The 23,771-nt window shown below is 40.4% G+C and overlaps 3 protein-coding genes and 2 pseudogenes across 4 annotated transcripts in view; 3 read left to right on the forward strand and 2 right to left on the reverse strand.

Annotated features, from left to right (window-relative positions):
* Nucleotides 1-1,038, forward strand: part of LOC110045132 (solute carrier organic anion transporter family member 4A1-like) — a 37,318-nt gene extending 36,280 nt beyond the window's left edge. The window contains exon 11 of the mRNA XM_089278823.1: nucleotides 1-1,038. This exon is cut by the window's left edge and continues 311 nt beyond it. The gene's annotated coding sequence lies outside the window, so the exon portion shown is untranslated.
* Nucleotides 1,039-4,135: 3,097 nt separating this feature from the next.
* LOC149096934 (solute carrier organic anion transporter family member 4C1-like) lies at nucleotides 4,136-6,781 on the forward strand. Of its 2 annotated transcripts, none has more exons than XM_089278820.1 (2): nucleotides 4,136-4,414; nucleotides 5,492-6,781. In XM_089278820.1, exons 1-2 carry the CDS (start codon nucleotides 4,227-4,229, stop codon nucleotides 5,754-5,756), a joined length of 453 nt encoding a protein of 150 aa, XP_089134946.1. In that variant the 5' UTR covers nucleotides 4,136-4,226; the 3' UTR covers nucleotides 5,757-6,781. The 2 variants fall into 2 exon arrangements, with proteins under 2 accessions (XP_089134946.1, XP_089134947.1); XM_089278821.1 differs by lacking the exon at nucleotides 4,136-4,414 and adding an exon at nucleotides 4,455-4,841.
* A 2,464-nt stretch (nucleotides 6,782-9,245) lies between these two features.
* On the forward strand, nucleotides 9,246-21,520 carry LOC110051996 (solute carrier organic anion transporter family member 4A1-like). The gene is made up of 10 exons (XM_089280188.1): nucleotides 9,246-9,883; nucleotides 13,311-13,492; nucleotides 13,882-14,145; nucleotides 14,743-14,984; nucleotides 17,630-17,894; nucleotides 18,088-18,241; nucleotides 18,722-18,863; nucleotides 18,968-19,149; nucleotides 19,637-19,768; nucleotides 20,357-21,520. Exons 1-10 carry the CDS (start codon nucleotides 9,696-9,698, stop codon nucleotides 20,616-20,618), a joined length of 2,013 nt encoding a protein of 670 aa, XP_089136314.1. The 5' UTR covers nucleotides 9,246-9,695; the 3' UTR covers nucleotides 20,619-21,520.
* On the reverse strand, nucleotides 10,571-11,877 carry LOC149096935 (52 kDa repressor of the inhibitor of the protein kinase-like; annotated as a pseudogene).
* An 808-nt stretch (nucleotides 21,521-22,328) lies between the features above and the next one.
* On the reverse strand, nucleotides 22,329-23,422 carry LOC110051995 (melanocyte-stimulating hormone receptor-like; annotated as a pseudogene).
* Between the last annotated feature and the right edge of the window lie 349 nt (nucleotides 23,423-23,771).

Here is a 23,771-nt window from a genome sequence, read left to right on the forward strand (position 1 = left end):
ATACTTTGTAGCTGTCTTTGAATTCTGTCCAGCGTTTATCTCAAATTTACTGGTCCAAATAGGGTTTAACGTAGGGACAGTTTATCGGTTTTTTTCTTAGAATTCACTTGATTATTGGAATTGTGGGTGACACCGTGCAGGGTAACACGGTACTATTTAACAATTAGACCCGTAGCCCGTAAGGGCTACGGGTCAATAGCCCGTGAGGCGAAGCCGAATGGGCTATTGCCCCGTGGTCCTTGAGGGCGAAGGGTCTAATTGTTTTAGTATCACCCAACTAGTCGGACAGAAAAGGTAATAATAAAGTTAGCAAATACAAGTTGAAGAAATATTTATTTAGGAATAAAACGAATGAAAGCGTCACGCTCGATGGCGCCAATTTCGCTACTCGATGACTATTACTAATAGTCCCCTAGTAGCGTAGCCAATCAAAATGCAGGATTTGCATTAGTCCACTAGGTGGGTGATACTAAAAGGTAAGATAAGTTAGTAGACTCAGAGTTTTTATGATCTTGTCATTATTTTCAAAAATCTCAAGCAAAGGAGCAACTCACCCGATCAGAACGTATGTTTTATACTTAAAACTGGTTATCAAAAAGTTTGATGAAAAGGAAGGCGTGCAATCAAAGGTTGTCTTCTTCAAATTGCTTCAAGTGTTTAGAAAAATTGAAGCTAAAAGATATATAATACAGTGGGATCCCGATTTCTCGAACCCTCATTTTTTCTAACCTCCCGATGTCTCGTTCCCTCTCCTCAGTCAAACGCTGTAATTTTACCCCCGATTCTCAAACTATCCGATTTTTCTAACCAATTTTCGTTTCCCTTGGAGGTTCGAAAAATCGGGATTCCACCGTAAGATAAAAGTAATCCAGACGAACCCTGGCCACCCTTAAGGAAATAGGAGGTGGCCGCTTAATGGGTCAGGAATTAACAAGAGGCTAAGTAGAAACGTCAATTTATTCAAGTACAAACATGCATGCTTTAAGGCAACATGGAATCACGTGAAGACAATAATAAACTTGTGTTTAAATGTGTTAATCAGTGGTTACTTTCTATTGCGAACCCTTATCTGTCATCGCCTTTCTTCAAAACAAAGCCAAACTGAACTAGCTACGTGTGTTCAATTTTGGGGGATCGGGATACGGAAAACTAGAAAGACCCATTCGTCGGGACGATCAAAAAGGAGAGGTGGCTAGTGAATGGGGGGTTTATTTCCAGTGTATTACTGACTACGACTTCGATATCTGGCCGCTTAACATGGGGTGGTTACTTTTAAGCTATTAAAATAGGTGGCCGCTTAATAGAGGTTCAACTGTACTTTTGAATGGTCCATCAAACTGAATATCAACAAAACGAAATAAATTAGGTCTGATGCCCTCCTCTCCCACGAACCGATTAAGATCCCCAGCAATCAACAATCTCACGCCCCCCCCCCCCTGTCCCAGCCCCTAGTCCCCCTGTCATTGACTAAAGGACCCTGGTACATTCTCTGTTGATTTAGATGGTCAAACCCGCACCTTCTGAAAATGCTCACAACTATCAAAAACGTACTCACAAACAAAAAGGTGTTCCTAATTAAAAATATAACCGAACCAGGTTGACTGTCAAACTTGATTTACAAGCGCTAAATGCCAGTCCCCAACAAAAAGGCAGAATTTCTTTTAGCAAGGCAGCGCAGTTTCGTTCGTGAAGAAACCAACCAAACAGCGTGAAAGAGACCGACCAGACGGTGAGAAGTGAACCCGCGGGCCACCAGAAGCATGGGCTTCTTTATACTGGAATCTTAAATCACGTATGCAAAACTTTCTTCATGATCAGCTCTGTAGCAATAGGTCATTTCCGAATTACGTTTATCCTCTTTCTCAAAGCGAGTCTTGGTGCCCATCTTTCTTATGAAAATGAGATTTCATTTACATGCAAACGCATGGAATAGCCCCAGGCCTCGCAACTCGGAAATGGGCTATTGCCCACATATAAAACACGTTCTAAAACCAAAGGGGATATTCTAAAACAGAGAAAATCTAAGGTTTTCGCCGTTTTTTTTTCTTTTTTCTTTTTTTTTTTTTTTTTACCAAACGAGCACCTTTAATGCATGTGTGCTGGCCGACCCACAATGTGGGCAAATCTTGCCACGATGAAACATATGTTTGCAATACCTGCTAAATTTGTTGGAATATTGCCATCATTTCACCTGCTTTTAAGAGATATCGACAAAAAACGATACAAAATTAAATACCTTTTCTTGCCAGAAATTAAAAGTTTTGGTAAGAAATGCACTCTAAAGATTTGTTCTAGCTTGTCGTCGTTTTGAGAAGCTTGGAAATTTTCACTGCATGTTTCTTTAGGTACAAAAACAAAATGTTGGTGGAAATTTCCAGCGACATTTTACTCACGCAAAATATCAGTGAAAATATCCATCCATATTTTTCCCGCACTGTTGTAAAATGTCGATGAAATTTCCTTCGACATTTAACTGACAGAGGCAAAATATCTATCCATATTTTCCCCGTATATGTAAAATGTCGCTGGACATTTCCTTCGACACTCCCACTGGCATCTTTCTTTGCACTATTATTTATCAGTGTAATAAACTGTGAAAAATGACTAGAACTATACTCATAGCTTTCACTTGGTGGAGCCTTTAATCGCTTCATCTTGCTGGATATGAGGGATAGAAGAGCAGTAACACTCGCGAGTAACTGTAAATGTGTGCGCTTCTGTCAATGCAGAGGCTAGACGGCCATAAAGGTTCGGCGTTTTCTCTTATGGCTGATCAATACATCAGTACTCAAACAGTTTGAACAGTCTTCAGACTGTTTGAGTACTGATGCAGGTACTGAAAAACTCAGTACATATGTAAATCAATAGAGAATGTCAGCATAGTATTCACTTGGTCGTTTTCAAGCAGGGGGACCCAATGAATCGTTTCGGTAAATTATGTGTTGAGAATGCTCTCCGATGTTCTTCATATCGAGCTTTCGTGGTACGTATAAGAAATTTAATGACTACTCTTTACAGATTGATAAAAATGATGTTTGGGGTACCAAAAGACCGTCAACTATGATTTTTGTAAAGGATCTATGAATAAAGAAAGGTTTTTGGTAAATGGACAAAAACAATAACAAATTTGATAAGACTCAAGTTCCCGTAGAAGACCGAGCAGATAAGAAATTTTACATGCATCGCAGCCTAAAATTAACTTAGAGATCTTTTAAAGCGCTCCAAAGAAAAAGTGTTGTTTATTAGCGTTTTTAATATGTAATTTTATTTTTTTAGTTTTATAGTCTATAACCTGATCTCACGATAGCCCCCAAGATCGTCACGAAAATCCGAAAGGGGGCACAATCTTTGCGAACGAAATGATGCTAAGTCTTTCAAGAAACTAAAGTGTCACCGGCATTTTCCTCAGACATTTATCTCTCAGAGCTAAACAACCAAGGGAAATTTCCAGCGACTTTTTCTTTCTGCCGAGTAAAGTAACAATGAAAATTCCATGGTCCTAACATCAAGCACTTATAGCAATCAGTTACCATCTGAATGTAAATAAATTCTTACCATTAAGTTTACATTTTAGAAAAAAATAAGACATTTTAAATGGTTTCTCTAGCCAAAGAAAACAATGTTTCTAAGTTGTTGCCAAAAAGATATATAATTATGAAAATTATGCAATAATGTTTGGCTTTTGGAAAAATATCTGCGAAAGTTCTCAAATTTTATCACTTCGTAATGGTAAAAGACTTAAAAGGGTTATTTCCAACGCTGTAACTCAAAACTAAAAATATAGCAATTTTAGCTCAGAAATTAAGTTTTCGTCAGTGCTGAATTTTGGTAAAATTGGCTCAAAACGCGCTCGTTTTCCTTAGGACGTAAATTGATCGGTTGCCAAACAGTCCAAAAAGGTCGATTTTTGCCAAGATTGTATGCTAATTTGGCAAAAAAGAGGCCAAAAAGGTTAATTTGGACAAATATTTTTTTTTTTGCATTTAGTTTTAGAAAGTGTTACTGAAACCTCGTTTCGACCTAGTGGAAAAGGCGAGGTCTGGATAAAGGAGGGCTTAGATCGTAGCCGTGACTACCGCCATTTCGCTTGTGAACATCGTTCACTGGTGTCGTTTCCTCCCCAAAGTTAAGCTTACGCGAAATCCGGCAAAGCAAATTTGTGACTAAACTTGCCAAAGCCTTCGAACACAAAGACGTCCCGCTTTGTCGACACAATCCTCCCAAACATGGCAGTGACTGGAGATAAGTTGTCGTATGGCTGGCTGAGGTTTCGACCAACGTGGCTGCAGTTTCTTAACACTCCAAAATGGTTCTTGTTCTTCTTGAGTCAGTATTTCTTCACTCAGAGTATCGTTGTTAATGGGGTCTTCCCAGGTTCCATCAGCACCATAGAGAAGCGGTTTGGTTTCTCCAGGTTAGTGCGTGCTTTTAATACACATTGCAAAATAACGAGTCAGATTTCTTATTCATTTCATTTTCACTTTTTTCATTTTATTTATTTATTCCATTCTAAAATTACAAAGATAAATATAAAGTAGACAAGTAAGAGGAGAAATGGAAAAGGGCAAAAATATAGCAAGCTAATTAGATGCCTTTGCTTAATTGACAATAATAATTAGGGTAAAAAAGTTAAGTTAACATAGGAGAGGAAGAGGTATGAATTAATTAATACTGAGCAAAATAATACTGGAAGAGTGCTTTTTTAAAACGTTTTCTAGTCGCGCACAGCGGTCCTATGGGTTAGGAATCCAGATGGATCTTGTCAGGATTCTGGGAGCCATTCCAGGACCTATTGTGTTTGGCGCTTTACTGGACAAGACTTGTATTCTTTGGAACTCAAAGTAATTATGCCCCCCTTATCGCTTTACTGTGTGGAGGTGCGGTGGCCTCATGGTTAGTTTGCTCTACTTCGGATAGAGTGGTCCGGGTTCGAGCCCTGGTCGAGGACATTGTGTTGTGTTCTTGGGCGAGATACTTTACTCTCACAGTGCCTCTCTCCGCACAGGTATACCATGAATGGGTACCGGCGAATTTAATGCTGGGGGTAACCCTTTGATGGACTAGCATCCCATCCACTGGGGAGTAGAAATATTTCTAGTTGCTTCATGCTACAGAAATCGGGATAAGCTCCGGCCTGATGGGCCCCTTGCCTCGGTTGCAGACTTTATCTTTCCCTGTCGCTTTACTGTAAATAATTTTGATGTTGTGTCAGAGTGCAGCAGTGTTTTTATTATTTTTTTTTTGTGAACACTGAACTGAGTTTCATTTATCGATTTAAGACCTGAGATCACATGCAAAAGGGATTATCTTAATAGAAAATAGCTGAAAGTAACTATGAGAATTTAAAAAGGTTCTCGGCTGAGCACCCCTCCACAAACAGGAGTAGCTATTATCAGAGTTGCTACGCAGTGCCTCGCCCCAATTCTTCACCGCATGGAATTTTGAGTTGCGTGACAGTCCTGAGAACGGTCGGAATGGTTTTTAATTACAGGTGCGGTAGAAGAGGCCATTGTCTGGAGTACGACCATGATGGACTGGCGCAAGTGATGGTGGGAGTTTTCGTCACGTGTAAATTCATCACCATGGTATGTTTCTTTCTGTCGTGGTTCTTTTCCCGACGACTTCAAACCACAGAAAAGATGAAAGATGTTAACAAGGAAGATATTAACAAGGAAGGAGGAGGAGAACGTGAAGGAGGAGGAGGAGTTGGAGCCAGTGAGAAAGAATCATTTCAAAACAAAGAGACAACAATGTGAATAGGGGAAAAGTATGTTATCATTCAACAAAATACTTTGTAGCTGTCTTTAAATTCTGTCCAGCGTTTATCTCAAATTCACTGGTCTAAATAGGGTTTAACGTAGGGACTGTTTATCGGTTTTTTTCTTAGACTTCACTAGATTATTGGAATTGTGGGTGACACCGTGCACGGTAACACGGTACTATAAGGTAAGATAAGTTAGTAGACTCAGAGTGTTTATGATATTGTCATTATTTTCAAAAATCTCAAGCAAAGGAGCAAATCACCCGATCAGAACGTACGTTTTATACTCAAAATATTATTAAAAAGTTTGGTGGGAAGGAAAACGTGCAATCAGGATTTGTCTTCTTCAAATTGCTTCAAGAGTCTGGAAAAATTGAAGCTAAAAGACATAATACAGTGGGATCTCGATTTCTCGAACCCTCATTTTTTCGAACCTTCCGATAACTCGAGCCAAAAGTCGTTCCCTCTCCTCAGTCAAACGCTGTAATTTTACCCCCCATTCTCAGACTATCCGATTTTTCTAACCAATTTTCGTTTCCCTTGGAGGTTCGAAAAATCGGGATTCCATTGTAAGATAAAAGTAATCCAGACGAACCCTGGCCACCCTTAAGGAAATAGGAGGTGGTCGCTTAATGGGTCAGGAATTAACAAGAGGCTAAGTAGAAACGTCAATTTATTCAAGTACAAACATGCATGCTTTAAGGCAACATGGAATCACGTGAATACAATAATAAACTTGTGTTTAAATGTGTTAATCAGTGGTTACTTTCTGTTACGAACCCTTATCTGTCATTTTTTCAAAACAAAGCCAAACTGAACTAGGTACGTGTGTTCAATTTTGGGGGATCGGGGTACGGAAAATAGACCCATTCGTCGGGACGATCAAAAAAAAGAGGTGGCTAGTTAATGGGGGTTTTTATTTCCAGTGTATTGCTGACTGCGACTTTGATATCTGGCCGCTTAACATGGGGTGGCTGTTTTTAAGCTATTAAAATAGGTGGCCGCTTAATAGACGTTCAACTGTACTTAAAAAAAAAAAAAAAAAAAAAAAAAAACATTGAATGGTCCATCAAACTGAATATCAACAAAACTAAACAAATTAGGTCTGATGCCTTCCTCTCCAATGAACCGATTAAGATTCCCGGCAATGAACAATCTCACGCCCCCTTGTCCCAGCCCCTAGTCCCCCTGTGATTTACTAGAGGACCCTGGTACATTCTCTATTGATTTAGATGGTCAAACCCGCACCTTCTGAAAATGCTCATAACTATCAAAAACGTATTCACAAACAAAAAGGTGTTCCTATAACAATATAACCGAGCCAGGTTGACTGTCAAACTTGATTTACAAGCGCTAAATGCCAGTCCCCAACAAATAGGCAGAATTTTTTTTAGCAAGGCAGCGCAGTTTCGTTCGTGAAGAAACCAACCAAACAGCGTGAAAGAGACCGACCAGACGGTGAGAAGTGAACCCGCGGGCCACCAGAAGCATGGGCTTCTTTATACTGGAATCTTAAATCACGTATGCAAAACTTTCTTCATGATCAGCTCTGTAGCAATAGGTCATTTCCGAATTACGTTTATCCTCTTTCTCAAAGCGAGTCTTGGTGCCCATCTTTCTTATGAAAATGAGATTTCATTTACATGCAAACGCATGGAATAGCCCCAGGCCTCGCAACTCGGAAATGGGCTATCGCCCACATATAAAACACGTTCTAAAACCAAAGGCGATATTCTAAAACAGAGAAAATCTAAGGTTTTCGCCGTTTTTTTTTTTTTTTTTTTTTTACCAAACGAGCACCTTTAATGCATGTGTGCTGGCCGACCCATAATGTGGGCAAATCTTGCCACGATGAAACATATGTTTGCAATACCTGCTAAATTTGTTGGAAAATTGCCACCATTTCACCTGCTTTTAAGAGATATCGACAAAAAACGATAAAAAATTAAATACCTTTTCTTGTCAGAAATTAAAAGTTTTGGTAAGAAATTAATGCACTCTAAAGATTTTTTCTAGCTTGTCGTCGTTTTGAGAAGCTTGGAAATTTTCACTGCATGTTTCTTTAGGTACAAAAACAAAATGTTGGTGGAAATTTCCAGCGACATTTTACTCACGCAAAATATCAGTGAAAATATCCATCCATATTTTTCCCGCACTGTTGTAAAATGTCGATGAAATTTCCTTCGACATTTAACTGACAGAGGCAAAATATCTATCCATATTTTCCCCGTATATGTAAAATGTCGCTGGACATTTCCTTCGACACTCCCACTGGCATCTTTCTTTGCACTATTATTTATCAGTGTAATAAACTGTGAAAAATGACTAGAACTATACTCATAGCTTTCACTTGGTGGAGCCTTTAATCGCTTCATCTTGCTGGATATGAGGGATAGAAGAGCAGTAACACTCGCGAGTAACTGTAAATGTGTGCGCTTCTGTCAATGCAGAGGCTAGACGGCCATAAAGGTTCGGCGTTTTCTCTTATGGCTGATCAATACATCAGTACTCAAACAGTTTGAACAGTCTTCAGACTGTTTGAGTACTGATGCAGGTACTGAAAAACTCAGTACATATGTAAATCAATAGAGAATGTCAGCATAGTATTCACTTGGTCGTTTTCAAGCAGGGGGACCCAATGAATCGTTTCGGTAAATTATGTGTTGAGAATGCTCTCCGATGTTCTTCATATCGAGCTTTCGTGGTACGTATAAGAAATTTAATGACTACTCTTTACAGATTGATAAAAATGATGTTTGGGGTACCAAAAGACCGTCAACTATGATTTTTGTAAAGGATCTATGAATAAAGAAAGGTTTTTGGTAAATGGACAAAAACAATAACAAATTTGATAAGACTCAAGTTCCCGTAGAAGACCGAGTAGATAAGAAATTTTACAAGCAGCCTAAAATTAACTTAGAGATCTTTTAAAGCACTCCAAAGAAAAAGTGTTGTTTATTAGCGTTTTTAATATGTAATTTTATTTTTTCAGTTTTATAGTCTATAACCTGATCTCACGATAGCCCCCAGGATCGTCACGAAAATCCGAAAGGGGGCACAATCTTTGCGAACGAAATGATGCTAAGTCTTTCAAGAAACTAAAATGTCACCGGCATTTTCCTCAGACATTTATCTCTCAGAGCTAAACAACCAAGGGAAATTTCCAGCGACTTTTTCTTTCTGCCGAGTAAAGTAACAATGAAAATTTCCATGGTCCTAACATCAAGCACTTATAGCAATCAGTTACCATCTGAATGTAAATAAATTCTTACCATAAAGTTTACATTTGGAAAAAAATAAGACATTTTAAATGGTTTCTCTAGCCAAAGAAAACAATGTTTCTAAGTTGTTGCCAAAAAGATATATAATTATGAAAATTATGCAAAAATGTTTGGCTTTTGGAAAAATATCTGCGAAAGTTCTCAAATTTTATCACTCCGTAATGGCAAAAGACTTAAAAGGGTTATTTCCAACGCTGTAACTCAAAACTAAAAATATAGCAATTTTAGCTCAGAAATTAATTTTTCGTCAGTGCTGAATTTTGGTAAAATTGGCTCAAAACGCGCTCGTTTTCCTTAGGACGTAAATTGATCGGTTGCCAAACAGTCCAAAAAGGTCGATTTTTGCCAAGATTGTATGCTAATTTGGCAAAAAAGAGGACAAAAAGGTTAATTTTGACAAATAACTGCATTTGGTTTTAGAACGTGTTACTGAAACCTCGGTTCGACCTAGTGGAAAAGGCGAGGTCTGGATAAAGGAGGGCTTAGATCGTAGCCGTGACTACCGCCATTTCGCTTGTGAACATCGTTCACTGGTGTCGTTTCCTCCCCAAAGTTAAGCTTACGCGAAATCCGGCAAAGCAAATTTGTGACTAAACTTGGCAAAGCCTCCGAACACAAAGACGTCCCGCTTTGTCGACACAATCCTCCCAAACATGGCAGTGACTGGAGATAAGTTGTCGTATGGCTGGCTGAGGTTTCGACCAACGTGGCTGCAGTTTCTTAACACTCCAAAATGGTTCTTGTTCTTCTTGAGTCAGTATTTCTTCACTCAGAGTATCGTTGTTAATGGGGTCTTCCCAGGTTCCATCAGCACCATAGAGAAGCGGTTTGGTTTCTCCAGGTTAGTGCGTGCGTTTAATACACATCGCAAAATAACGAGTCAGATTTCTTATTCATTTCATTTTCACTTTTTTCATTTTATTTATTTATTCCATTCTAAAATTACAAAGATTAATATAAAGTAGACAAGTAAGGGGAGAAATGGAAAAGGGCAAAAATATAGCAAGCTAATTAGATGCCTTTGTTAAATTGACAATAATAATTAGGGTAAAAAAGTTAAGTTAACACAGGAGAGGAAGAGGTATGAATTAATTAATACTGAGCAAAATAATACTGGAAGAGTGCTTTTTTAAAACGTTTTCTAGTCGCTAAGTTACGTATAGATAAAGGAAGGTCATTCCAATAGTAACATCCAGTAACAGTGGGGCAAAATTTCCTTATATTTATTCTGGAGAAACCGAGATTTAAGTGTTGTAGGGATGCACTTATTCGGCCGGCTACATGTAGTATGCACTGGTGTTTCTAAAACGATGACAGTGGTTTATATAGAAGCCAAACAATGAACAAAACAAAGCGATAACAAGCTTGCAGAGATCTTCCTGCTACTTAATATCTGCTATATTGATCTCAAGTGAGGTAAATAAGATTTGAGTGGCATAAAAATATATCAATAAATTTCAAGGGAAGATTTGGACTCAGGGGCGGATCCAGGAATTTCTGAAAGGGGGGGGGGGGGGGGGGTTGTACACTATTGTAGTAACCTTTAACGCCAATGGTGTGGAAGGCAAGTTACGGCCCCGTACTCCTGGCACGAGCTCTTAAGGGGTCCGGAGCCATGCCCCTCCCACAAACAAATAATGTTTCCGATTTTTCCCTCTAAAACGCCTTTTGCAGCATTCCTGAGACTTCAAAAGAGTTGTGAAGGCATGATATGAAATCTGGAATTTATCTTATTTCTCAACCAGGAACCCAAAAATAATAATGCATGATTGAAAGGGACAGCAGTATCATCAATAGTTATTTGTCGTTTCTCTACATACCTCATTAATCAAACAACGTAGCCTGAAATAGTCTTCTAGGATGAGCTTTTACAAAGGCCTCGCATATCTCGTCTACCTCGAATCTCTCAGGGTAATGCATAGCAATAACAGTGAGATCTGAAAAGCGCTCTTCAGACATCATTGATCTGGTGCAGGTTTTGATCCGTTTCATGAGCGAAAAGGACCGCTCAGCTTCCGCACTACTGATTGGTAGGGTGCACGCAATGAGCAGAAGACGATGGATGTTTGGAAAAGCATCCTCGTCACACGCGCCAAGTGCTAATAGAAGATTGCTTGGAAGTTCCTTCTCTGCTGACTGCCACATCGTTTGCCATCTTCGCAGCTCATTCCCAAGGGATTTAGGAAATGGAAGGTCATTCTCCCAGAACAGCATGCCTTCTGTTGCTTCAGATAGCTCCAGGGTGTTTTTAACTATGATTGAGGGTACTAAATAAAGCAAGTGATGAGCGTGGCGATCCTCGTCAGAAAATCGGTCTTGCATTTGACTAATCAGAGAACCAAGAAGGGGAATAGCCACAGATTTTTTGTAATGATCAATTGGACTAGAACTGGGAATGTTTCAGCGATTCCTCTGCATGCTTGTCTTTCTGGAAATAGCTTCAACGATTCCCAGTTTCTCAGCAAGGTCTAATATTTCTTTGTTCTGAACCACGAACTTACCTGATTTCTTTGTAGAAAAATCTGTTATTTTCTTCATTTTCTGTGTAACGTTGAACACACTCCAACAATACTCAAACATTCGCTTGGTCCCAATCCCACTCGTTTACGTTTGAATGAATTTCACCTGTTCATGCCGCCTGTTATATCTGATCCTGTCTGATGATGCGATCCTGATACGACCTTCTTGCAAGTAATATCCTCCACAGTAGTCGCGAAATGTACGTTATCTTTTCAAAACTTGAAAAGCAGTCGAATGGTGGAAGTGAAACAACTTTGTAAAAAACAATTTTATTATATTATTTGTAGGAAGAATCAAACAAAATAACCAAAAAAAAAAAAATGCTGCTCAAAAGGGGGGTTGCAACCCCCTCAACCCCTCTCCTGGATCCGCCTCTGGAACTGATCTCGTCACGAAAACTTTGACCTGGGGTGAACTAACAAACAAAAGCTGCAGACGACAAAATACTTTCTGTTGCTAGATACATACCGCTAATTCAAAAATGTGAGCTTGATAACTGTTCTGTTGTGCTGCATCTTGACCTATCTAATATTTTCTTTTTCTTAGTCAAATTTGAGTAAGCAAGCGCACGAGAGCTTCCGCGGCATAGTAATGTAACAGCGGCACAGCGACAAGAGATGTTAGTGATCTGTATCGTACCCAAATTCGCAATTAATTAGCCAATCAGGAGCCATGTCTACTGTCCTGATATCTTGCGATATCAAGTCAATGACCTGGTACGGCTACGATATCATGCTTTGGGAACGGTAAATACCTAATTGTTTGTTTCGTTGTGGGTATCTCAGCTCCACTGAATACGAACCAAGGCTCGCCCAAAACTCCTAGTATGGTCCTAGTGCGCCGCCGAAAATTCCGATTACGAATAAATACTGTACAAACGAGTGGCACGGCATTCATATGATGAAGCACTTTAACTATGCCAAAATGCATCTTCTGAATTCAACAACCAACTCTCTTCAGACTTCGTGATGACGACGACATTGTTTCTTTTTCTATATATTGTTACATGTGTTGTGGCGCCATTCTTAGGGGTGTTGACGCGGCGTTAGTAACTCCAAATGTTGTAATCTTTTGCATATCAGTAACTAAATCCTGAAACCCTCATACAGCAAAGGGCTTAAAAAAGCGGAATTCGATCGTTCGTGAGAGAAAAAGAGTAAAGTTCTTATATAAAATAATTTTAAAGTTCCAATATAATATGATTTTAAAGTTAATTTTTTTCGCAAAGCGTAGAAAAACGGTAGAGGAAGCGATCTTTCAAATGAAGAATAGTGGTCAGCGAACATCCAAAATCGTTGCATCTACACAGTGTTAGCAGTGGCCGCAAGCATTATTGTTGTTCATTTTACGACGTCTTAGCGCGTGGCCGCTTATTATGACGCGGGTGTGACCTGTGTGCGCAGTAACGATGTTCACAAACAATAGGTCATTTCCGAGTTACCTTGTGCCTCTGTTTCAAAACCAGTCCGCATGTAAAACCTTTCATGTGAAAACGAGTTTGATTTGCATAAAAATGAACCTGTAGGCGGAACTCATTTTCATATGAATGGTTTCTCACGACACAGAGGGAAAAGACAACTCGGAAGTGGCCTATTGATCCGAACATCCTTAAAAACTGAAAGCGGTGTATAATGGAAATAGTAAGAAATATCAACACAAAATACAATAGTGTTTAGCCGGAAGATTGCGGTAGATCTTGTAGTTTGCATAAGTGAATTTTTAATTCTCAAAACCGCACTTGTTTACAGTTACATGATGGGCATGGTGACCAGCAGTTATGACGTAGCAGCCATGATCGTAACTCCGCTGATAAGCTACCTCGGAGGCTCACGAAAGAAGCCAGCGTTCTGTGCCTGGGGTGTGTTCACAATGGGTGTGGGTTTCTTTATTTTCATGCTGCCTCATTTTGTCTCGTCTCCTTACGAAGCAGGTATGTCCATCATGACACAACTTGGCTACATGGTTGACATGAAGAGACCATGATCTAACTTAGATGATGCTGATGATGTTGAAGACGTTGATGATGATGATATTAATGATGTTGATAATGCTGATAATGATGATGATGTTGTTGATGTTGATGGACCTTGATGTTGTTGATGATCATATTGATAATGTCGATGATGATCATGTTGATGTTATTGTTATTGATGATGATGATGATGATGATAATATTGATGTTGATGGTGATGATGATTAAAACCGATACATGTACTACGATACATAGCCAATGCCAGTACCAGTTCCAATATTAAAACAAGTAACAATAGTAATTGCAGTGCTAATGTTTCTAACAGTTTCATGGTTCGCTTATATTAGGTGTCGTCACAAATGCCACTTTGAGTGGAAGTGACTCAGGACTTTGCATGGCAAATCGCACTGATTTTGGCGGGAAAAGTGATTGCCAAGAAGAAACCACCGGCGGTAGTACTCTTTACTACGCGCTGTTCATTCTGGGAATGGTTGTAGCAGGAGGTGGCTGTACTCCGATGATCGCTTTGGGAATTCCATATTTGGATGAAAACGTCAGCGTCAATGTGTCACCAATGTACGTGGGTATATTTCTCGCTTGTGGAATTTTAGGTGAGTTTAGTTGTCATGGTAATTGTTGATACAAGGTAATTGCTGATCTTTGTGCAATTAGAAATGCATTCCATATTTCCATTAACTATAATTTCGCTGTTTATTGATCAATTAAGGCCATAGCAATTATATATAATTAAAAACTGGATCATTGGATGATGCAATTCAAGAATTTTCTTATATAATAGCCAACAAGGCTCTAAGCGCCTCGTCGGCTTTCTATCATCTCATATCCATCGGGGCGCGCTCGTGGAATGATTGTTAAATGTAACTTCTTCAATTAAGTGAGGTAAAAGAATTCCGTTGTAGATAGTGAGTAGCGTAGCAGTGTGCGCTTGTTAACAAAATGAAGGCCGCTTCTTTCCTTTATCGAGCCGTGTCTGTGAGGAGAATTTAGATAAAGTTTTGAACGACTAGTAGATTTATACTAAAACAATTAGGTTATTCGCTCTCGATTTCTATGCGTGATAGTTGACGAAGGCGCAGCCCGAGTCAACTATCACGCGATAGAAATATCGAGCCCATAATCTAATTGTTAATTATAAAACCTTTGATAAGTCAGTTGGTTCAGATGTTGTTTCCTGGTAATTGTTTCAGGTGCCACTGTTGGATTCGTGTGTGTCTCAAAGTTTCTTTCAATGTTTGTGGAACTTGGTGTCCAGACCTCGTTGACAATCCACGATACACGTTGGGTTGGGAACTGGTGGCTAGGGTTTGCCATATTTGGTGCTATCTGTGTGTTTTGGAGCATTTGGCTGTTAGGATTCCCAAAGGAATTTCCTTCGACCAAGAAGCAGCGGGAAACAGAGCTCTGTGAATCTCTAGCCACAGCCAAACTGGTAAGTTAATTTACTAGAGTTGCTTATAGGTCCTTTTAGCGTGGTTTATCATTTTTCTCGCAGATTTTTTTAAATGTGAAGCCTTCTTAAAATTTTTTCTACTGAACAAGGGAGACGCCAGATGCGAATACAACTTTACCTGCGTAACCCCTCCCCCACCCACAATGTTGAAAACTAGTACCTGCAATTTCTCCTACATGATTTTCAACAACGTATTGGGTCGAGAGGGGGCAACAGCAACGCGTTTTTAAAGGGATAGCAGTGCTTTTTCAAGCTTCAGTTGTAAAACACAGATAATTCGTATCATTACATCAGCGTCCCAAGGACTTATGTCCGTGATTGTTGCTTGGCTAAAGTTTGCTTTGTCAGGAGCGTAATTTCAATTCACTTGCTTGTTGGTTGCAATTGATAATTAAATGCAGTTTTATTATGTAGCTTCATGCCAAGCTTAAATCAGTTTCCCCACTGCACATGACGGTCTATTTCTAGTTTGAGCGCATTTTGCTCTCAGTTTTATCGTGACTGGAATGTAATCAGAACGCTGTTTAGAGCTAAAACTAAGGTTATTACTAAAACCAATTACAAAGGACACAGACAATGCGAAGAACTAATCAAGTTTCGAAGTAAATGCATGTAGCTGACGCGAAGTGTGAGGAAACGTGTGTGAGCGAGTCACGATTGGTTTCGGTTTTATTTCTGATTGGGTGATCAAGTGGCGCGCGTGAGTTGTCTAAGGCAATCATGTAGCATAGTAATGCAACACCAAAGCAAATGCGACCTACTTTCGACACTCCAGTGAACACCACTTAATCGCAGTTGGAACATAAGCTGATGGCAGTTTAAACACGAACACATCTAGATCTTGAGCACATTTTGATCGCATTTTGATCGCAGTTTAACCATAGGTTGATCACAGCTTTATCGCATTTTAGATCTTAATCTGAAAATTGAGATCTAAAATTGATCGCATATGCTGACGATTCGATCAGTTTGCTTTTTAAATTTCACTTAAACTTGATGGATGTTGTATGTTCTTCTTTTCTTGTAGGGTGCATTTAACGTTTCTTAGGAGTTTGCTAACTTGCTTGCCAACTTGATTCCTCTTAGTTCCCTCTGGAACATAAGGCCTTGACTACGAGCCTCTATCTTTCTCGACCTTGAGCTGTCTTCTTCGCCTCCTCCCAGGTCATGCTGATGGTCCTTAGCTCTGCCTGCAGAGTTCTTTTCCATGTCAGGGTTGGTCTTACCCTTTTCCGTTTCCCCCGCGGGTTCCAATCCAAAGTTTGGCGGATGATGCTTGTCTGCTCTCTACGTAGGGTATGCCCGACCTATTTCCACTTTCTGTTCTGATGGTGACGATAAAGGGGTCCTGCCCGGTTTTTCGCAAGAGTTCTTGGTTAGAGATGCGCAGCATCGGACGGAGACAGGTGTCGAGGAAGACCTGTAGTTTGTGGTCGAAGTTCTTAGTGCGCCTCCGGGTTTCTGCCTCGCACAGGAGGACTGGTTTGACATTGCTGTTGACTAGTGTCAAATTCGTACCGTAGCTGAGGTTCTTACTCCTCCATACTGCCTGAAGGGTGGCAAAGGCCTTACGTGTTTTGTTGATATTAGCCCTGATGTCTTCATCTGTCCCTCCTGTCTTGCTCACAATACTACCCAGGTAGGTGAGGCGATCAACTTCTTCGATGGCGTGACCGTCGATGGTGATGGGAGCTTCCTGGCTTGCGTTTATTCTTAGCCGGTTGTTGGTCTTTGTGACATTGATCTCGAGACCTGTCGTCCTGGCAACATCGCGTAGTCTCTCAGTCTTGGCCTGTATATGCTCCCGAGTATGTAACAGTAGGCCAACGTCGTCGGCGAAATCTAACTCCTCCAGCTTCTGCAGGAGGGTCCATTGAATGCCTCTTGGCTCTTCCATCGTTGTTTTCATCACCCCGTCAATTACGAGTGGGGACAGGATACAGCTCTGTCTCACTCCTGTGTAGACAGTGAAGGGTACAGACAAATCAACATTGTGGATGAATCTGCAGCTGGTATCCTCATAGAAGCTCTTGATGATGTTTACCATCTTCTGAGGAATGCCGTAGTGTCTCACGATTCTCCAACACACTCTTCTGTCCACCATTTCAAACGCCTTCTTGAAGTCAACAACATTGACATGCAACGGTGACTACCATCCTAGTGACTGTTCGATAATGATGAGGAGAGTCGCTGTCTGATCCGTGTAAAATCTGCCTGCCTGGAATCCAGCCTGTTACTCTCTCAGTTTGGTGTCCACAGCTCTCCTGATCCTCTCCAGAATCAACCTAGCGAAGACTTTGCTTGGAAGGGGTAGAAGCCGGATTCCTCTCCAATTCTTTCAGTCGCTGAGATTCCCTTTCTTGGGAAGCTTTGCCTTTGCCTTTTCCCGGTAAGCTCTTTCTCCCACGCATCCTGCAGCAGGTTGATCATGATGTTTGCAGTGACCTCAGTATCTGCTTTCATGACTTCGGGCCCGATGTTGTCTGGACCTGGTTTGCCAACTAACTTACAATTAGACTCAAAGCGGCTGTAGCGTAACAACATCTCTGGTTAGAAATGCCATTGTCTCCTTTTTAAAGATCAAAGGTTAAACTATGCAATCTCTGGTGTTTCTTTTTTCGTAGCCCAATGAAGAAGACGTAGAAGAGGGATACGTAACCGCTGGCTACACCAAGCTCAAAGATCTTCCCAAGGCAACAAAAGAATTGTTTTCACACCTTCCATTTGTCTTCATTACATTGGGTGTCTGCTTTGAACACTTTTACATCTCAGCTTCAGTGGCTTTCATGCCAAAGGTTATTGAAAAGCAGTTTTATCTACCGGCTGGGAAAGCAGCTTTTTTGTACGGCGTGATAGCACTAACGTGTGCATTCTTTGGCGACTTGACTGGTGAGCAAAACATACACGATATGCATGTACTTATATGTATTTATTTTCTTGTGTTGAGACTCTAAAAGCAAGTTTTTTACTCAATCGCCGCGCTCGTTCGTGAAAAACTGTTGTTTTTACGACTCAAAAATTTAATAACATTCATATCTTTTCACCGCCTTGAAATAGCCTCTATTTATATTTCTTGTTTCAGGGGCATATATCGTCAAACGCCAAAAATTAAGCTTGATTGGTGCTGCCAGGATGTGTTTAGTTGTAACTGTAATTGGACTTGCAAGTGCCTGTGTTCTGTACATCAAATGTGACACTCCAAATATTGCTGGTGTTAATAAACAACATCTGAACAGGTAAGAGGTTTATCTATCCATCCATCTATCTGTCCATCCATCCGTCGATCCCTCCCCTTCGTCCATCCATTCGTCCGTTCGTCCGTTAAGCAATCAATCCGTCCGTCCGTCTGTCTGTCTGTCTGTCTGTCTGTCTGTCTGGCCGTCCGTCCCTTCGTCTATTCCAAGTCCATCCTACCATTCGCCTACCAATTCTTCTATCTATTTATTCGTGCATTCTTCCATCTATCCATTCGTCCGTCCGTCCCTTCGTCAATCTATCCATCCCTCCGTCAACTCGTCTGTCTGTCCGTCCGTCTGTCCGTCCATCCAAGTCCATCCCTCTATCTGTCTACCAATTCTGATATCTTTTAATTCGTTCATTCTTCCATTCCTTTCTTTCTTCCTTTCTTTCTTACTTTATTCATTCATTAAAGAAAACAGTTCACAAGCCTATATCATATATGATTTACGTGGTTAATTTCGTCTTAAATTTTATAGCTCGGGTCCAGTCCAACTCTCTTCACCATGTAACCACGCCTGTAACTGTTCTGGAGTAAATTATGCTCCTGTGTGCGGTGGGTCGCTGACCTATTTTTCGCCCTGTCATGCTGGCTGTAATGAGGGAGACAAATCAAACGAGGTACGAAGCTTTGTGAAAGCTATTCCTATGTACTTTATATCTTTACTGTATTATATTGAGCTCGTTGTTATCTTGTAATCCTTTTCTGTGTCATTTTCTATCAGGGTTCCTTTTCCTACTCCAACTGCGCCTGCGTCCCTAAAACTGGTAAAACATCAGGAGAAGCGAAGAAAGGCATCTGCGCTGTTGACTGCGGGCTCAACCGCCTGATCTTTTTGACGATTCTCGGTTTATTGCCTTTCATGACTTTTCTGAATGGCACTCCAGGGTATATAGTCACCTTGAGGTTTGTAATGAGCATCTTCAACAAACAGAACAACTAAAATCTTTATTGTACACGTTCTCGCAAATTAAAGCACATTTTGAAAGAGAAGAAAATTGAAATTAAATGGAGTGCTGGCTGCCTGGAATAATCATAGGGGTTAGTGGAGCCAGGCAGCCAGTTAAGGTAGTACAAAGATAGATCAACTGAAATAAAGATCGGTTGACTAGAGAGTAATGGGCAGAGTAGAGAGGGGAGGGTACTAAAAGGGAAGTGCAGATCACGTTCGAAGAAAATTTTTCTTCAGTCAGGGCAAGATTGGGGAAAGCATTTTAAAAGAAAGATAAGCGATGACAGCATGACGTTCGATCAACCTATGTTGCCATTATCACCCGCTTTATGGAGCTAGCAACCATTCTTTTTTGTAATACTAACAAGCATATCATTACAAATTAAAAACGAAAAAACTTGAAAGGCGAAATTTGATCAAACACCTTTTTGCTTACTTTAGGAGTGTCCCACCCGCTCAGCGGTCCTACGGGTTAGGTATCCAGATGGATCTTATCAGAATTCTGGGAGCTATTCCAGGACCTATTGTGTTTGGCGCTTTACTGGATAAGACATGCATTCTTTGGAACACAAAGTAATTATATATGCTCCCCTTGTCGTTTTGCTGTAATTGTGTTTGTTGTTGTGTCAGCGTGCAGCAGTGTTTTTGTGTTTTAGTTGCGTGAACACTGAAGTGAGTTCGTTTTCTTGAATAAAGACCTTGGATATCACTAGATATGGCGCAAAAGCTTGATTAGAGGGCTAACCGGCAGGCCAAAGTGTCTGCAACTGGAAGAATGCCTGGCGTTGGAACAGGATCCTATTCTCAATTCATTGCTGCTAAGAAACAAATTAAAGGACCATTCTGCGTGGGTCAAAGAAGAACTTGGTGCAACACAAATCGAGCGCCTTCTTTGGAGAGTGTCGAGGCAAGAGTACCTCAGGTTCACTGTGAACGAGATGCCATACAAAAGGGATTATTTTAATATAGGAAAACTGTAATGAAAGCTAGTACCATCAAGAAGTACCACTGTAGTAAAAATTCACGGCTAACCACCCCTCCACAAACCAGAGTAGCTATTGTTAGAGTGGGCATGTAATAGCCTCACCTCAGTTCTTTACCTTATGGAATGTTGAATTGCGTGACAGCCCTAGGAACGGTTAGAATGGTTTTTAATTACAGGTGCGGTAGAAGAGGCCATTGTCTGGAGTACGACCATGATGGACTGGCGCAAGTGGTGGTGGGAGTTTTCGTCACGTGTAAGTTCATCACCTTGGTATGTTTCTTTCTGTCGTGGTTCTTTTGCAGACGACTTCAAGCCACAGAAAAGATGAAAGATGTTAACAGGGAAGATGTTAAAGAGGAAGGAGAAGGAGAACGTGAAGGAGAAGAAGGAGCTGGAGCCAGTGAGAGAGAATTACGCCAAGCGGAGACAGTGATGTGATAAGGGAGGTGCTTCAAGTTACAACTGAAAATGAACTATATGTGTACACGAGCAATTTTTTGGCTTCATTAGTAAATAGCAGAGTGAGATTAGCGGGACTAACATGAATCAGGGCGTCAGCGATGCCTCGAAAGTTCTGCCAACTTACTCCAGGGTTTTATCGTAAGTTATGTGAAAACGTAGCAGTAGTCTTATCAGTTCCCGCTATAAGATTGGTAAAATAATTTGAAATGTGACGTAGCATTTTATCAAGTTAAAACAAAGGAAATGATAACCGTGATGGTTTGGATTCCTGATCTTAAGTAGGATAGATGTAAAGTGTACTTTTTTCTATTTTATCCTGGGTTTTAGTCTCGATTAAGTATTTACATATACTTGAGACAACATGTCATCACATTTTCAACACCTCGAAGTCTTTCAAGCACACTCCGATACGCTTTGTATTTTCAACTGTCTTCTCGGTGTTGGAAATGTGCTAAAATGGTCTCACGTGTTTGATTTATTACCTCAATTTTGAAATACATATGTAGTCGCAGTCGCAGTCACGAATGGAAACCAGAAAAAGTCCAATCTGTTCACAAGTACAATTAATCCGTAATTTTTTGGAGAAAAAAGACCGATTTACCATTAATGTAAATCACGGCAAGATTCTATCAGAGAAAGTGACGTTTCGGTCGATTTTTTTCGTGTTTCTTTTCGGGGTGATTTTTCTCTCACACCATGGCGGTGTCCAATCAGAAAGTTCTAGCTACTTTGGCCACCGCTCACATACATAAAGTTTATTTCTTTACGGCTCGGCTTCATATTTCTTAATACCTCACTATGTTCATTACTTTACCATATAAAATGTGTGTAAATTCCCTTTATGGTGTAAATATAAAACTGACCTGAATTTAATTGAATTGAATTGCTTTGTTTACTGCTGCTTCTTCATAAATAGCTTTATGTTTGGCTGAAACGGCAATCCTGGACATGACATGGGACATGGGCCATGGGTCATGGGTCATGGGTCATGGGTCACGGGACATGGGTCATGGGACATGGGACATGGGATATGGGTACAGGGGACATGGGTACAGGGGACATGGGGACACGGGGACATGGGGACAGGGGACAGGGGACATGGGACATGGGACATGTTCGCTTGTATACTTAAGAGCTAACTCCATTACTCTACAGAATGCGACCGATACAATCACAATTTAATTGTTCAGCTATCGACACAATATGGGTTAAATTAATCTGCTTCCAACCAATCAAAAGCGAGTACTTACAGTAGCAGTGTTATAAATGAAGAAATAGATTCGATGTTTAGCTTGAAAATTGTCTTCAGCGCTGATAAACGTGCAAGAAAATGTGACCACATTTGGTAAAACGCCCATTGGTTTTAAATGACTTTTTCGTCAGAACAAGCGGAGCAATAAGCAACCTCTAGATTTGATTTTCGAATTTTAAATAGTTATATAAGTCGCACATTGTTTGTGATCAATACCAGTTAATCCGTGAGTAGGTAACATTCGAGCACAATGCAAGGTGTAAATCACGGATTTTAAAATGGTCTCACTTAGGTTGTTTCGAAGGAATAGCCATTATATTATTTTTAGCCGTCAAGGTATCTTTTAGGGCTGCATTTAGGGATATAATGTAAAAAACGCTGTCTGCCTGTTCTAAAGTGGTATCTTTTAGGGCTCAAATAATGCATGAACCACACCCAGAAAGGTATTTTTTAATAGTTTAATTGACATTTTCCCATAAGAGTCCTGCCTGGGAAGCTAACTGCGTTGATTTCTTAGAAGCTGCTTCAGTGCTTCGCGCATCTCCCTGCTTTTCCAACAATAAATAATGGGATTACACAGAGAGTTAACCACGTAGCTGGACATCGTTATATGTATGGATCTTGAGATAATTCTTCTTATTGTATAATCAGAAAATAGATAAAATGCCACGGCGCGCAGAAGTCCTGGCGAGTAGCAAATAAGAGCACAACCAATGATGAAACTGGTTGTTTTCCAAGCTTTCCTTTCGGCCAGAAACTTTGCTTTCGCTTCTTGAGAAACTTGCTCAGATTTGATCTTAACCTCGTGACGACGGCAAACAAAATAAACAGATACATGACAGTAGGAAATGGTTAACAAACATACAATTGCCAGTATTTGCGTTTGACCTGGAATTACTTTCACGCCCGGGACCATTTTAGCGAGCAGTACACTATAAACCATTATAATTAGCCAGCTACCTGCTACTGCTACAGTTAAACGGGATTTGGTCACGACGCTTTCATATCGAAAGGGATATTTCATTGCCACAAAGCGTTCGACGCTGATAAGCGCCAGATGTAAACACGATCCAAGGCAAAGGCAGATTGTTGTCACATATGCTATCCGGTTAGCGGTATTAAATCAAGTCATGTATGGTGGCCCACCAGTCAAGAAGTGAATTTCTTGTGCGATGAAGGCTGGCTGGGCGGCGATTCCCACTGTCAGATCTGTTCCTGCCAAGGAGGCCAGCAACATGTTATGGTTAGTTTGAAGTCTTCGTTTTGTCGTCACTGCTACTATGACAAGCGCGTTCAGAAGGACAATAGGCGGACACGACAAGTTTATGAAGATGACAAACACTGAAAAGACGTACTCTTCAATTGGATATCCACCATCAGGTAATTTAGGAGGAGAGCATTTGAGGCGTGAGGCACTTGACGAATAGTTGGTTGCATTCATGATGAATTAACGCTTTCGTTCGAGTGGAGGGACCTGCGTCAAATGCTGAGTGAGTAGCAATGAACAGTGTGCTGAATAAAAACAGATCAGGAGGATATAGAATGGCTGAATACTCCACAGACCTCCGTCGTGTTCAGTATAACAAACCCATCGGCTTGTCTCCCTTTATACTTGGACAGTGAGAACAGAGCAGCTGATTTTGCTGCAAATAAATGCTGCAATAATTACACTCTTTGTAAGAGACTCGGTGGTCCGAAATCCATAACCTCAAATTAAAAATGGTAAAAAAGAATAGCAGGACATGAATATTAAGTGGACAGTTTTGCATTTTGTGGTTGATCATTAAAGACATTAACCGTCTTGCTTCACACTCACGCCTAGCGATATCTTGTTTCTTTTCCCCAATGTGGCTTACCTACGGGCAACCGAATCAAAG

Source organism: Orbicella faveolata, unplaced genomic scaffold (genome assembly GCF_042242905.1).
Source record: "Orbicella faveolata isolate gen_17 unplaced genomic scaffold, um_ofav_v1 contig_47, whole genome shotgun sequence".
NCBI classification, from domain to species: domain Eukaryota; kingdom Metazoa; phylum Cnidaria; class Anthozoa; order Scleractinia; family Merulinidae; genus Orbicella; species Orbicella faveolata.